Source organism: Lonchura striata, chromosome 1A (genome assembly GCF_050655825.1).
Source record: "Lonchura striata isolate lonStrDom1 chromosome 1A, ASM5065582v1, whole genome shotgun sequence".
In the NCBI taxonomy this organism is placed as follows: Eukaryota; Metazoa; Chordata; class Aves; order Passeriformes; family Estrildidae; genus Lonchura; species Lonchura striata.
In genome coordinates, this window is record NC_140741.1 from 4,376,173 (window position 1) to 4,390,033 (window position 13,861).

At 42.2% G+C, this 13,861-nt stretch overlaps 1 protein-coding gene across 5 annotated transcripts in view; it reads left to right on the forward strand.

The window, feature by feature from the left end:
* Positions 1-13,861, forward strand: part of PRR5 (proline rich 5) — a 110,745-nt gene that overhangs the window by 4,756 nt on the left and 92,128 nt on the right. For all 5 annotated transcript variants that reach the window (XM_085569707.1, XM_085569708.1, XM_085569711.1 and 2 more), the window contains exons 2-4: positions 2,540-4,165; positions 7,634-7,944; positions 10,178-10,356. In XM_085569707.1, coding sequence (XP_085425833.1) covers positions 10,332-10,356 — 25 coding nt within the window. In that variant the 5' untranslated portion in view covers positions 2,540-4,165; positions 7,634-7,944; positions 10,178-10,331. The remainder of the gene's footprint in view (positions 1-2,539; positions 4,166-7,633; positions 7,945-10,177; positions 10,357-13,861) is intronic.

Genomic DNA, 13,861 nt, shown 5'->3' on the forward strand with positions numbered 1-13,861 from the left:
AGAAGGGGATGATGCTGAGAAGGAAAGTGCAGTTTGGTCTGGCTTACAGCCTGCAAGGGAAGAATGGACACCAGCACTGGCTGGCTTTTGCACTGGCTTTTTGTTGTTGGACTTTCTCTTTGCAAGCAGCTGCTGGATGTTTGCAAGGGGCTCAAGATCTGCTGAGCGTGCGGCGTGGTACACAGAGCGAAAGGATGCAGCTCACAAGCTGGGAGTTACCTGCTGAGCAGCTGCTCCCGCAGAACAGCTTGTGCAAGGAGGGGGCCTTGCTGGAAAAGCTGCATTTTCTTTTGCAGCCTCCAAACTGCACGGCCAGCATGGCAAGGGCTCCCCTTCCTGCCCTGCAGCATGCGGGAGCCCGTGCTGCGGGAGGCAGCCCCCGAGAGCCGGGATGCGGGAGCGCTCCTTTTCCCCGCCAGAGCCGCCACGGGACGGCGATGTCTCCTCGCCAGAGAAGAGAACGCTCCGAGCCCAGCTCGGAAACAGCCTCCGTGCGCTGAAAATGTCCCTGCTCTCCAATCAGCCGTGTCGGGACCAAATTCCGCCCATCTTCCCCTTCCACGGACTGACTCCTGTTTGCGCCGCGCTCAAGCGGCGGCACGAACTGCTTTGCTCTGGGAAATCTTTTCGCTCTCGCAGAGTCTGGCTACAAACTTGAAAACATCAGGCACAGGCAGAGCTCACAAAAGTGCCAGCTGAGAAAGCTCTTGCTGCTTACAGCTTCAGCTGCACCCAAAGAGCTAGCAGCACACCCCTGGCACCTGCACTTGCCTTCTCAGCTCTGTGTATCTCATCAGCATCCTTTAGTCTCACAGGGTCTAAACTGAACAGCGCCTGAGGCTGCTCCGACTGTAAAGGTACCAGGACAAAAAGCTCAACAGCTTGGCTTTTGCCTTCCCACCTCGACAGCTCTAGCCCATAGAAGTGCCTTTTAGGAAAAGCCATGAAACCCACTAAGACCGCACAATGTGCACAACCAAAGAGAGGAGCTATAAGACATCTCTTGCTGTAGTTAACCTGCCCATGGTACCTCATCATTAAATGACTCTGAGTCAGTACCTGGCCTTCAGTACCATTGCCTGTTTTTTCCTTGCTACCTTGCTTTGCCTTCCCTTGCCTAGGTCTCCCTTGCCCTGTCCTGTCCACAGCTGCTGTGCTTTGCTGTGCTTTGCTGTGCTCTGCTGTGCTCTGCTGTGCTCTGCTGTGCTCTGCTGTGCTCTGCTGTGCTTTGCTGTGCTTTGCTGTGCTCTGCTGTGCTCTGCTGTGCTCTGCTGTGCTCTGCTGTGCTCTGCTGTGCTCTGCTGTGCTCTGCTGTGCTCTGCTGTGCTCTGCTGTGCTCTGCTGTGCTCTGCTGTGCTCTGCTGTGCTCTGCTGTGCTTTGCTGTGCTTTGCTGTGCTTTGCAGGCCCGGCACTGCAGTCCAAGCGCAGGCAGCTCCAGGCAAGCGGAAGGAGCAGTAGTGTTATAGGTAAAAATGATCAAGCCGAATTAACAATGAATAAAATAGATTTTATCTCGTGGCCGAGGTCTGGTCGCAGATAGCCACAATCCCAGGGACAGTGCTGAGCCTGGGGTCGGCGCTGGGTGGGTGCCAATCCTGATCCAGAATCTGATCCATCCCCTCTGCTCAGGAATGCTGTCTCTGTCCGGTCAGTTTTACACAGGTTTTTTTTCTTCTGGGCAGAGGTTCTCCTTTTTGTTGCTTCACGTATTCACGGATCTCCTTTTCTCTGTGCTGGGCTGGACAAAGTTGTTTCTGGGAAGCGATGAATGCAGAGGTTGAGCTATGGGAAGCTGGTATGGGGATGCGTGTTCCTGACATGCTCCTGACAACTCTGCCTACCTTGATCGTAGACATCTCCCGCATGTTCATCGCTGGGTGTCTCCTGGATGGTCCAAGAAAGGGCCCATCCCCGCACATGCTTTTTGTTTTTAAATTAGGTCTTTCTGCTTGCTGCCATCTGTGGTTTCACAACCTCTCCTCGGCTGCAGCTTGTGATTTAAAACTTCAAGAATTTTTCATACAAGCGCCATTTATTGCGTATATGTATATTTTTTACATTAGCACGAATTATTCCATGACATCTATTACAGTAGGGAAGGCTGTGGGGGGAGCACAAGTGGGTTTCTTTCTGGAGAAGGCCTAGAGATGGCAGGTGAGGCTGGGCAGGGCAGGTGAGTGCAGCGAGGGCCAGGCAAGGCAGGGAATGGGCAACAAGGCAAGGGAGGCGAGGGGAGAGGAGGGCTGGGAAAGACAAAGCAAGGCAAGGGGAAGGAAGGCAAAGCATGGGAAGAAAGGAGGAGGCAGATCAAGGCAGGAGATGTGTATGGAAGGCAATGCAAGGGTAGGGCTAGGTAAGTCAAGGAGTGGGTTTGCAGAAAATGGCATCATCATTCTGTGGGATGGAGGCAGGCTGCCCATTCCGAAATCATCTGAATTTCAGCCAAGGCAGTAAACTTGAATTATTCATGAATGCCTGTTACAAGACTTAATTTTTGTTTGCTTTTTTTTTTTCTTCTTTTTTTTTTTTTTTTTAAAGAAAAGTGGATAAAATCTCTGCTTTCTTCAGCAGTCTGACTTTGGACATCTGGAAATCTCCAGTGCAAATCAGCAATAATGAATGCAAGGAACAGACTAGATAATCACGTGGAATTTATCAGGTACCTATAGGTGTCTATTGTCAGGGTGCAGGGTGCCTTTGTGCTTTATTTAGGAGTTTTCAGAATGTGCTTGGTCAGCAATAATGATTAGAAAAATCAGTCTGAAAGGAAAAAGGCATTTATAGAAAGTTGGGTTTTTAAAAAAAAAGAAAAAAACTGCATTTATTGCATGCAGGTCACTCATAAAACAGATGTAGCAGTTTGCTTTTAATGCAACTATTCTGAAATGCACTGGATCCATAATTATATATTTCTATTAATAAATGAATGGCATGGGAATTTATCATCAATAATATGAATTTGTTATAACCATTATTTTTGTGACACAAATCAAGGTATTTAATAGTTTTATTATAAGTCACAGTCTCCATGAGTGTAATTTTTAGGTGTGTTGGAATAGCAGCCAGATGAATACAGGTTTGGATCACAGAGTGCAGTTCACAAACCTTCATGATATAAGTATTGATGAGTATATGCAAAAAGGCATCCCTATTCACCCTGCCAAACTAAGGCCTATCAGAGTTGTTTTTCCTCAGCCATTATACATTACTGTGAAAAGTTAATCTGTTTAATAGTTTCAATTTCACAGTGTGTTAAAACTCCTCCCTTTTAAAACATGTTGACATTTTACATGGGAGACATGCTTGTCTTTGAATTGTCCCTGACAGCCTAGCTACAATTATTTCATTTTTTATTTCTTTGTGATCACAGTTGTTATTCCAATTTTCACTCTTTACTAATTGCTGTCATTTCATGCTTATCATTTAGGTATTGTTGATACCTAAGAGCATGATAACTGCTCTCTTGTAAATAGGACAAGAAATATGAAACATCTTAAGGAATTTATAATTGAAAATAGGTTGATAATCACAGTTACTGCATTGCATTCCAAAGTAATCCTCCCTGACTCTGTGGTTTTTTGGGGTTTTTTTCCCTTCTGGCTTCCAAATATTTCACAAACTGAATTCAATGTAGAGCACTGAATCTGTGGTTCATAACTGCTCACCAAATCCCTTCTGCAGTTTTTGCAGCCTTGTCTTTACTGGGTGTTGATACAAAGATTTGTACCTGGGTTTTACATTGCTGAGTTACTCCTAAATCCTTTAATAGGAGACGAGAATATGGAAAAAAGAATTAATAACAAGTAACCAATGTAATTTTTTACTTCCTTGTAATGAAATTTTCCAGAATGCAGGTTTGAGTCAAAGATACAAGTAGACAATAAAAGGAAAGATTGTGTAAAGTGTATGACATTCCTTTTGGAGAGCTCATTGTATGAAACATGTATCTTTTATGATTTTAATTTCAAACAGGGAGCATAAGACTTTCTTCATTTTGGAAAAGGTAGTCCTTTCTTTTGGAATTTTTGAAGGTTTTGTATCAGGCAGTATTTTTATTGCTATCTAGATTTCATTTATCTCAAACTTGCCTCTTTTCAGGTAAGGAGGCATGTCTTCAAGTCATATCTGCATCCTAAGGCATGAACAGTTCAACTCTGCAAGCAGGTCAATATCAGTATTCCCATTCATGATCGTATATCTTCTTTGCTTTTCTCAGTTTGGGGTTTTTTTGCATAATCTAATGAGAAACAGCTTAGGTGAAGAATGCATTGACTTAGAAGAGTTTGGAGGACCCCTGCATGAAGTGATGGAGGTCTCTTAAAAATATATATCCTGTTTCTTTCATCTGCAAATCTGTCTGAAAGAGGGCTGCCTCATAGAGTGTCTGTGAATAGAGCAAAAAGCAAAACCTGGCACATGTGAAGAACTAGTAAGTATGGCAGAGATTTAGGATTGTCACTTGGCCATATGGACCTGCCAAGTAAAAAAATGCAGCAGTGTTTCTGGTTTCTGCCTTCTTTGCTGTGGGGGAGGCTAAGGACAAACACCTTAATTGCTTTCTCTTCTGTTACATTTGACTTTTCAAGCATGAATATTTATTTATGTATTTATTTATTTGTGTTAGAAAATTATTTCTGAAGCCCACTGCCCTCACTGTTTACTTGTCTCCTTCTTTAAGAAAGAGAAAAGCAGGTAGATATGGAGCAAATTATTATTTCATTGTGATATCAGCAGAATTTCCACCCAGGCTGCAGATGGCTTAAGGTCTTGAAGCCTAATTTTTAGCAGCAAGAGGCCTTTTTTTTCACATCCACAGCTAATACTTCAATAATCTAATCAGCTTCTTCCATGTGAATTTTTTTCAGTTTGTGATGAGGATCATAACCTCAGACTAGCAGAAGAAAAAAACTAGCAAACTATCCTGTACATTCTACACAACTCTTTCTGAGGCCAAAGAGATTAGACATATGTTAGGAATTCCAGTCAGGAATCGGTCTTCGACTTTCGCCCAGAACTGCCTGAAAATAAATTAAATGGAACACCATAGCTGCTCTCTTCAGCTTCTTTGCTTGAAATTGTAAATGCAAGAAAATATTTTGCATTTTTAGTATGTTTGTAGGGACTTGTGTAGATTGCTGAAGAGGGAGAGGGTTTGGTGAAATAAGAGAAAAAGCCCTGCAGAATTCAAAGGGAGGGTTAAGGAATTGCAAGTGATGGGACGAGGCGAGATCCCAGTTAATGCCACAGTACATGGAGGAAGCTCCAGGAGAGCTGCACCCCTCAGTGCATCATTTTACTCCCCAGAAGGGGAAAGGCTCTTGCTTATCAAATGAACAGTGTTCACCACCCCCTCGGGCCCTGGACAAAGCCCTGTTGGGCTTCCAGACATACTAGTATCCATTGTAGTTACACTAATCTTGGAGCAAAGTTTGTATTTTTTATGCCAAGGTTTAATGAGTAGTTTATATCGGTATGATGTTCTTGCTTGTGTGTGTTACAGAGCTAAGGTGCAAAGTCTGCAGCAGGTATTAGAACATTAGGTGAACTAGCTGACAGCAGCAAGGTGTGGAATGTGTAATAAATTTATGTTCAGATTTCTACAATGCCTGTCCTCAGAAAGATGAAAAGATCTGTAGTATTTGCATTCTTCCCCCTCAAATTATTCACCTCAATTAACAATCAGGAATTTGTGTCAATAGGCAGTAAATTGAACAAAATAAAAATTCCCTGGGTTGAGGCTTTTGCCACTGATCTTGCTGGAGGACCTGAATACTCACATGAAAAAGAAGAAGAAACGGTCAAAAGAAACTGTTTGAATAGGAGATCCCTGATCCCAGCTAAAGCACAAGAGAGAGCAAGGAAATAAGGCAAGGATGGTTATGGGGTTTATTGCTTTGTCTAGTCCATGTATTTCGTGGCTAGAGTCTTGCAAGGCTCACATGGCATTTTTGGGTAGCTGCCTGTATGCACACATATGTAATGCATCCAAAGAGGTAACTAAGCCAAACACGAGCTGTGTGTCTGGGGCTGGAGTGTGTTTAGGTCACTGCAGAGCTGGACCTGGGAGGTGATGCTAGTGTAGCAGTTCCCTCATTGGTCACCATTTTAATGGTGTGACACCTCAAAAAAAGAGATGTCTTTTGTCTAGCTATGAATTTTCCAACTTCCAGTCAATGCATTCTGTAGAACTACTTGCTACTAGGTTAATTATCCATTCAGTAGCAGAGGTCTTTTCTGCTGGAGATTGTTAGGTCCCTATCAGGTGTGCTCCAATGCTTAACTTTTTGTGATGGAATGAGGACAGGCTTTGCAGTCCTGAAGTCACACATTTCATGCCCTGTTTTGGCTTCTTTGAAATGTGGTCACGGGCAGAGAAACTGCTGGCTTGGAAAGGGGAAGGTTGAAAGACCATGATCTTTGAGTCTTTCAATTTTTGCCATTGAATTTGTCTTTTCCTGAAGTCTGTGTATTTGGAAAACACCAGACTTAGACTGGAAATATCCATGGTTCTTAGATTTGTGTCATACAATGCAGGTATGTTGTTCTAAGAAGATTTTTAGAAGTGGGTAGGTTTTTCCTGCAAGAATGAGGAGCTGTCTGGGTCTGTTTAGTGCCTTAAAATTTCCTGGTCCTTCACAGCACTTAAGCTGATCATTTTTAGGAAAGTTTAATCAAATTGGCTGCTTGTGGCACAAAAAGTCAGTTTTTTGAGTCATCCCTTCCCTACTGGAAAATGCAGCCTCTGTTACTTACTTGCTGCATAGGCAGCATAAGCATTACTCCAATTAGGGAAGCAGCTTAAGCTGAATGCTTGAGGAAGCTGGTGTGAATTTTCCTTGCTGGATATGGCTGCATGGAATGGTGCAGTGCTGTGTAAAGATATCCTTATTCCAATGCACAGTCCCACTGAAGTCAGTAGGTATGTATTTACAGACTGTTTGAAACATCAGGTCCACAGCTCTGGCTGTCAAAAACAGCCAACAGGTATTCACTATAGCCTAGGATGAAGCAAGATTAATATTTTTTATATGTGCACAATAATGCAGCTGGACTTCATTCTTCTGAATTCTTCTACACGTTCACATTTCTCTGTCAATATGCACTGCAACAGAAACCCACTGGAGCAACTTGCAGAGCATGAAAATATTAGAAATATGTCAAACAGTACATTTCTATCCGAAAGCTTTAATCCATTTTGTGGTGTGCATTCAGAAAATGAGGTGTTGTGATTTAAGGCCTATCCTGCTTAAGTTAATTTGCTGTGAAAAAGAAGAAAAGAACTGAGAGTTAAGAATTAAAATTGGCTTTTCTGAAGCTCTTCTGGAGCTGGAATAAGTATCAGCAAAACTGATACTGTGTAGGGAACCGCCAGGATCTGCCTTACCGGAGTAGAGGTGCTTCACAAAAGATCTCTCATGAATGTCGCAAAAGTTGCATTTACTATTCTGATATATTGTCATGATTTTGTCTAATATGCAAAAATCTTATTTGTTCTCTCAGTTTCCTCTGTGAATTCACTGTGGGGGCAGTAGGATCAGGCATTCATTAAATATTTTGTTCTGTGCTGTCAGTCTGCACCTCCCTCTCTCAAGCTCCCTTTAATCTTTCTAACAATTTTCTCTCTTCTTGCAGGGGTGACTGAAATGATCCTTTGAAGCAACCAGCTTTGACGTTTGGAAAAAGGAATTAAAAAACAAAAGAATGCTCTAATTAAGAAAAACATCAGTCAAAGCTCAAGAAGAAATCCAATATTTTGATCGGTTCTTTCATGTGTGCCTGACAACTGCAAAGCATTAGCAGAGGAGCTCATTAGAAGGTGCTCACCCAAAGTCCAGATGAAGGAGCAGAAATACCCGTGAGTGAAATGCAAGACTGCTGTGTGGAGGAAAGTTAAATATCTGCTACCCTTCGAATCATAACACAGGTTGTGATCTGCTGCCCAGGTAATTCAGGAAAAGAGAACTTTTGTTTACAGAGGGACTATTTAACACTGTTTCAGAAGTGAAAATGGGCTCAAAAGGGTGTGTATGTTCTTCACTGTTGGTTTCACTGAGATTTGGCAGGATTTGACAATCCTCTGGGTCCTGTGCTTGCCCAGAGGTGTACCTAATTGTACCTGCATGACTTAACGAATATATGACAAGATAAAGGTTTTTCAAGGCCATTTTCCTCTTTGTTCAAGTGTTTTGTTCTTCCCTACTTTTATCCCTGTCGTAGGGGCTAATACTGATACCTGGATGCTCACAGTATGGTAAGTTGAGGAAGTTCTGGGAGTACAAACTGCACCTCGTGTCTCCATGTTTTGTGGCCATCTGCTAGAAAATGCCAACTTTGGATGTTGTGAGAGCTGAGTCAGTGTTTTTCCACACAGGATTGTTCCAGCTCTGATGCCATTGTGGATAAGCAATTCCTTTATTACTAAAGTTATACACATTGTAGTGAGATTTTGTGAAGGGTCTCTGCAGGGTTGGGGAGGATATCAGGGGCCAGCGGTGCCTGAGCCAGACAGTTCACAGAATCCATACCAGCAGTGAGACTCAGTTAAAAATGAGTAATTGTAGCATGCTAACACAGCCTTTGAAAAGCAAGTGGAATTATATAAATTACTTGCATTGTTTTACTCACTTTACTTTTTTTGCTGAGTGAGGAATAATTTTCTGCAGCGTGGCTGTGTGCTGCTGAGGCTTTTTTGCTTTACTTTCTTAATTAATTTTTTGGTTTTGGGGGGAAAAGTTAACAAGGTGAGTGGAATTCACAAAGCCCCTGGTTCCAGATAATTTTGGGTGTGTGCACTTCCTGGAATGAATGGTCTTCATTTAGTTACAGGGTTTCTTGCTCTGGGCCTGTAGACAGTTAATTGCATTTTTAAAAATACAGCCACAAACCCTCCTGTGGAAAGCTGCACACCCATGGGAGGCACAGTGGATTAAATGAGCACAGAGGCAGAAGGTGCCAGCACTTTGGTAGTCCCAGGAGCTCACTGCCTGCATTAATAATGTTCCTGCTCAGGATAAATAAATTTTGAGAAGCAACAGCTTGTGGAGCTAGTACTGTTGTGTGAAGACTTTTCCTGCAAGAATCCATAGGCTTTATCCTTCAGTGTCCCTTTGTCATCAAACACCATCCCAGGGAACTGGGCAGCTTTTGCCTGGCTGCTTCAGGGGCTTCTCTTCAGCTGGTGCTGACCTTGCCTGTCTTACTGCTCCTTCAAGGGCACCTTGCAGAAACTGCACTGCTGGGGATGAGCAAGAACCTTTTCCCCATGGCAGAAAGATATTTTTATGGACAATGTTTTGGTGGTTTTTTGTTGTTTGTGTTTTTGTGGTTTTTTTTTTTTTGTTGGTTTGTTTTTTGTTTTTTTTTTTTTTTGTTTGGTTTTTTTTATGGGGACGACAGATGAGGCAATTCCTGACTACTCTGGTCATCAGACAACACAGTGCTTTACAAGTGGCAGAGCCTCTACCCACTTTGCAGTGATCATGGTGGTGCTCCAGAGACCTCCACATTATAGCTGAGATGTGGATTCCTGTGTAACAATTATTTTCTCGTGCACAAGTACAGCATAAGTTAAATGAAGGTGCTTTCTGGGAAAATGTTAAGTACTGAATTCCTGAACTGCTAGCAGAACAAGGAAGTGATTGTTCTTTACTTCTTCAGTCATCAGGATTTTGCTGACAATTATTTTGGCATGCGTAGCACATACATACACAATGACTGACTATACATTTATGGAACCTTCTGAAAAAATGCGGATTGTGCTGTTGTGTGATTCTGCAGCCCTATCTGATGCCTACTGTGACAGAAAATAAGGTCTAATAGAGTAAGTTTAGTTTTAGTTTCATAGCACACTCTCAGAACTTTTACTGGCAGCAGATACAGTGATAACCATTTTCAAGTTGACTCCTTTGATATCTTCCATCAGATCTGGGAAAGGAGTCTGTTCCCAACAGATATTTGGGGCTTCTTGGCTGAAGCATCTTCCCAATCTTTTGACAAATCCAATGTCTCAACACTGAATCTAACACCCACCACTCCTAAAATGCTGTCAAAGCAAGTGGCTTTCTTTAGAAATGCCCTTTTTCCAAGTTTGGGATGCTGCAAATTCCTCTTCAGATGCATTAAGTCTAGCTTGTGGGAGGATCTGATGATGTCCTCTCTTTTTCTCTTCATCTCTAGCATATCAGTTGTTCCTGCCCTGTAGCCTTGGTGGCTGATCCCCTCTGCAAACTCCCCTCTGGCTGCCTATGGGTATTAACAAGACTGGAGAGTGAGTTTCTGTGCTCGTGCTGGTCCTGGAAGCTGCCACAAGCAAAGGCTGGAAAGTCAAGTCATGCCACCGGATCCCGTGGTGATCAGTGAGTAACAAATATTATTGCATCTGCTGGCTAAGAGTGACAGTTTTGTGTGACAGACAGCATGTATTCTGATTGTGCTTGCTTTGCAGGTTTTCTCCCTGCAAGAGGAGAGTAGGTGTGTAAAGTGGTCTCTGAAAAAATAAAGGCTACTCCTTCCCTTAGGGAGAAATTGAATCTGGCCAAGCGAGAGAGATATTTGGGTACTGGGGTAAACCAGAGGAAGCAGCAGCAAAGCAGCAGTTTGTAGCACAGTGGGGAAATGAAAGGCTGCTGAGCAAAGCTGTGAGCACACTCCAAGCTCTGCTTATGTAAGAGAAAATGTCTTAAGAGAGCTGAGTGAGCATAGCTGCAACCCACCAAAAACCCCTAAAAGACAGCTTGAGAGCAATGGTTTGCTTTTCTAGGACACAATGGATAGGGATTTGTTTATAAACCTCATAAATTATTCCTCTGTCCTCTGTGACTCCTAGAACACTTGTCATCGTCTGATCTAAAAAGACAACAAGTCAGGTTTTTGGTGTAGGGAAGACTAAATTTGAACACCTTCTAGGGTGTCTTTGAGGAACTCCCTGTGAAAGAAAAGGTCAGCATATTCGTATAAAAGCTATTTCTAGTCTGGAATTCCATCACACAATCTGGTGATTTTCCTAAAATTAATTAGCAATCTGACCGGATTGATGTTTTGTTCTCCTGCTACCAAAAGTTTTGGAAAATCATGGGACTAAATCATCAGATCACCATAAACTACTTTTCCATCCTCTGTGCCTGGTCTCTGCAGTTCTGCTCTGAGGGCCTTGATCTTTGCACAGCAGTTGACACCTAATTATCTCCTCCATCATGTATTATACACCTCAAACACTGAGAACCGGCCTCCCCAAAATGTTTCTTCTCATTTTGCAATATTTTGGGGTGGGTTATGCTTTCCTCTGTCCTGAGGGGTAGAGGGCACTGGCAAGTGCTTGGAGAAGTGGTCACATTAAGTATGTGAACCTTTCCTTGTATGGCTTCTCTCCTCTCCATCTCTGTTCCACTGGCATCTCTTGGGGCACAAACGGTCTTGCACTGTGAGAAAGAACCACAGTAAAGGGAAAATAGGTACTTCCCACAGGGGGCAAAAAAATACAATATTACAAATCCACAGCTGAAGTTGAAAAATGTTAAACAAATCACTTTGAAACTCTTCAGTGGATTGGTAGCTGTTCTAATCAGCCTTCTGCATCATGGAATCTTCCCCTACATATTATTCATTAAACAAAGGTATTTATTAGAGCAGCGTGTGGCATAGATAACATCTCTAGTGCAGAGGAAAGAAGCTCTAAGGAGTCTTTGGAACACACCTTGCTTTTGTGTGAATGGCAGGTACAACACATGCCCGAGGCCTCGGTGCAGGATTCCCACCATGGGAGCAGGTAGGAGCCAGCAGATGCCCTGCAGTTGCTCCCACCTACCTCACTGATCTCTGGCTGTTGCTCTTGGGATGCTTTTCTGCCTCATTTTTCTTGGATGCTCCATGCAGTGAACTCCCAGCTGCTCCTCGAGGGCAGCTTTTCAAATCAGTACCTGTCACTTCTTTCCTGAATGTCTGTGATTTGCAGGGGTCCACCCAAAGGTACAAACACAAAAGCCATCCTCCTGGGAGGTGGGTTTTCATTCAGCATGCAGGAGGCTGCAGAGTCAGTCACTTGGAAGATGTTTCAATTGCAAAGCTAAAAGGAGGTTGGAAAACCCAGATTAGATAAGAAGAGGAAGGTTATACTTGTAATTGTGTATGTTTTGGCTGCTGGATAATGGCCATGTTATGGAGCAAAGGCCTTCCCCAATGAAATCAAATTACGCAGGCAGCATTTCTGATGACACACAGGCCTTTCCTTCAGTTATTTGGATAGGCTGTTCATTTTTATGTACCGATAAGCATTTTTGTCTTTTAAATTTCTTTGAACTTCTCAGGATATCAGCACTAAAGAATGCCCTATTAACTGTACCTTGCTCCACCATCAAGGATGTTTCTCTCACAGAGCTGTTCTTTGCAAATGTCCTGATGTTTTGACCAGAGGCTGAGTTGTTCATGATGCCAAAGTTGTCCTTTAGGCAGGAATGCTATATTCCTATCTATCTATGTACTTATCTGCATGGATATGACTTGGCCTTCTGAAAATATAAAGCCTACACACTTTGGATCTTGATGGAATATTAAGCTACCTACTGATGTTTGGTTTTTTAAATCTTCCCAAGTCTTCAGCTCCTTCCTGAAGGAAGTAATGTTCATGAACAGATGGAATTTTCTGTGCCTTCCATTATTGCTCCTCTCCCTCACAGTGGGTTGTTTCAAGGTGTCTGTGTTGATGCCTCACTACTTTATGGAGCCATTAGATGCCAGCAGCTTTAGCTCAAAGAACTTCTAACCTTCAAATGTATAAGATTTATATTTGCTGTTGGAGAAAGGTCAGCTACAGGTGCTGCTGCAAACAAGTGTTAGCCAAAGGATAAATGAGGTAGAACAGATCTGAACAGTTCTGGGCAGTCAGTTATTATGGGAGCAATATGTCTGGATACGTTGAGAGATCAAACACTGGCTTTTTTAATTTGGAAAAAGTAGTGTCTGTTCTAAGACAAATATATGGGATATATTGTTGAAGTCTTACAGAAAGACTTCAACAGTATATCCCATATACTTTTATTTTCAACTGTAGATCTTTTATGGTAATTTTTTTGAAATAATTGTTTTAACCAACAGCAAATATGTAAGGTTTTATTATATCATTGCTTTTAGTCTAGTATCAGAGTAATTATGTTATTTATTAAGGTAATTTTGGTGAATGGATTTTAAAGAAGATATTATGTTTGCCTACACCATTACCAGTGCACTGCTATTAGTATTTAAAATCTATTATATAGGGCTACTGTAGGTTTGTTCTTCAGGGTATTAAAAACAGTACTTAAAAAAGAAAACAGATTTCCTTAAGGAAGAGCCTCAGCAGCAAATAAAAAAATTGTTCAAAAAACAAATCAAAAATATAAAATGAAAAATATTAAAGTATTTTTGTAGAAAGTTTAAATCCCTGCAAGTGATGAATGTGGGCTCTTTAGCCGAAGAGACCACTAGCACTTAAACTTTTAATGATATGAGATGTAAGAATCCCTTTTTGTAATCAGGGAAATGTAGCCAACACTGGCATGAAATGTGGCAACCCCTTAGTAGCAAGGCCAAGAGCAGGCCAAATTTATTAATCACCTAAAATCTTAGAAAGATGCCCAGAGAAATCCTATGAGCAATTCCAAACCTGGACCTGATTTGGAAGGGCAAGAGCATGACAGCAAAAAACTACCTGTATCAGTTTGTGCAGCAGAGTACTGCAGAAACAGGTTTTACCTCCTGCAAGACTTCGAAATTCAAATTATTATCTTTGGTTTGGTTTGATTTGGTTTATTCTGTTGCTGTTTGGTCGATTGGTTGGTTGGTTTTGGTTTCTTTGTTTGTTTTTATTAGAGCTGAGCTGCTCTGGTG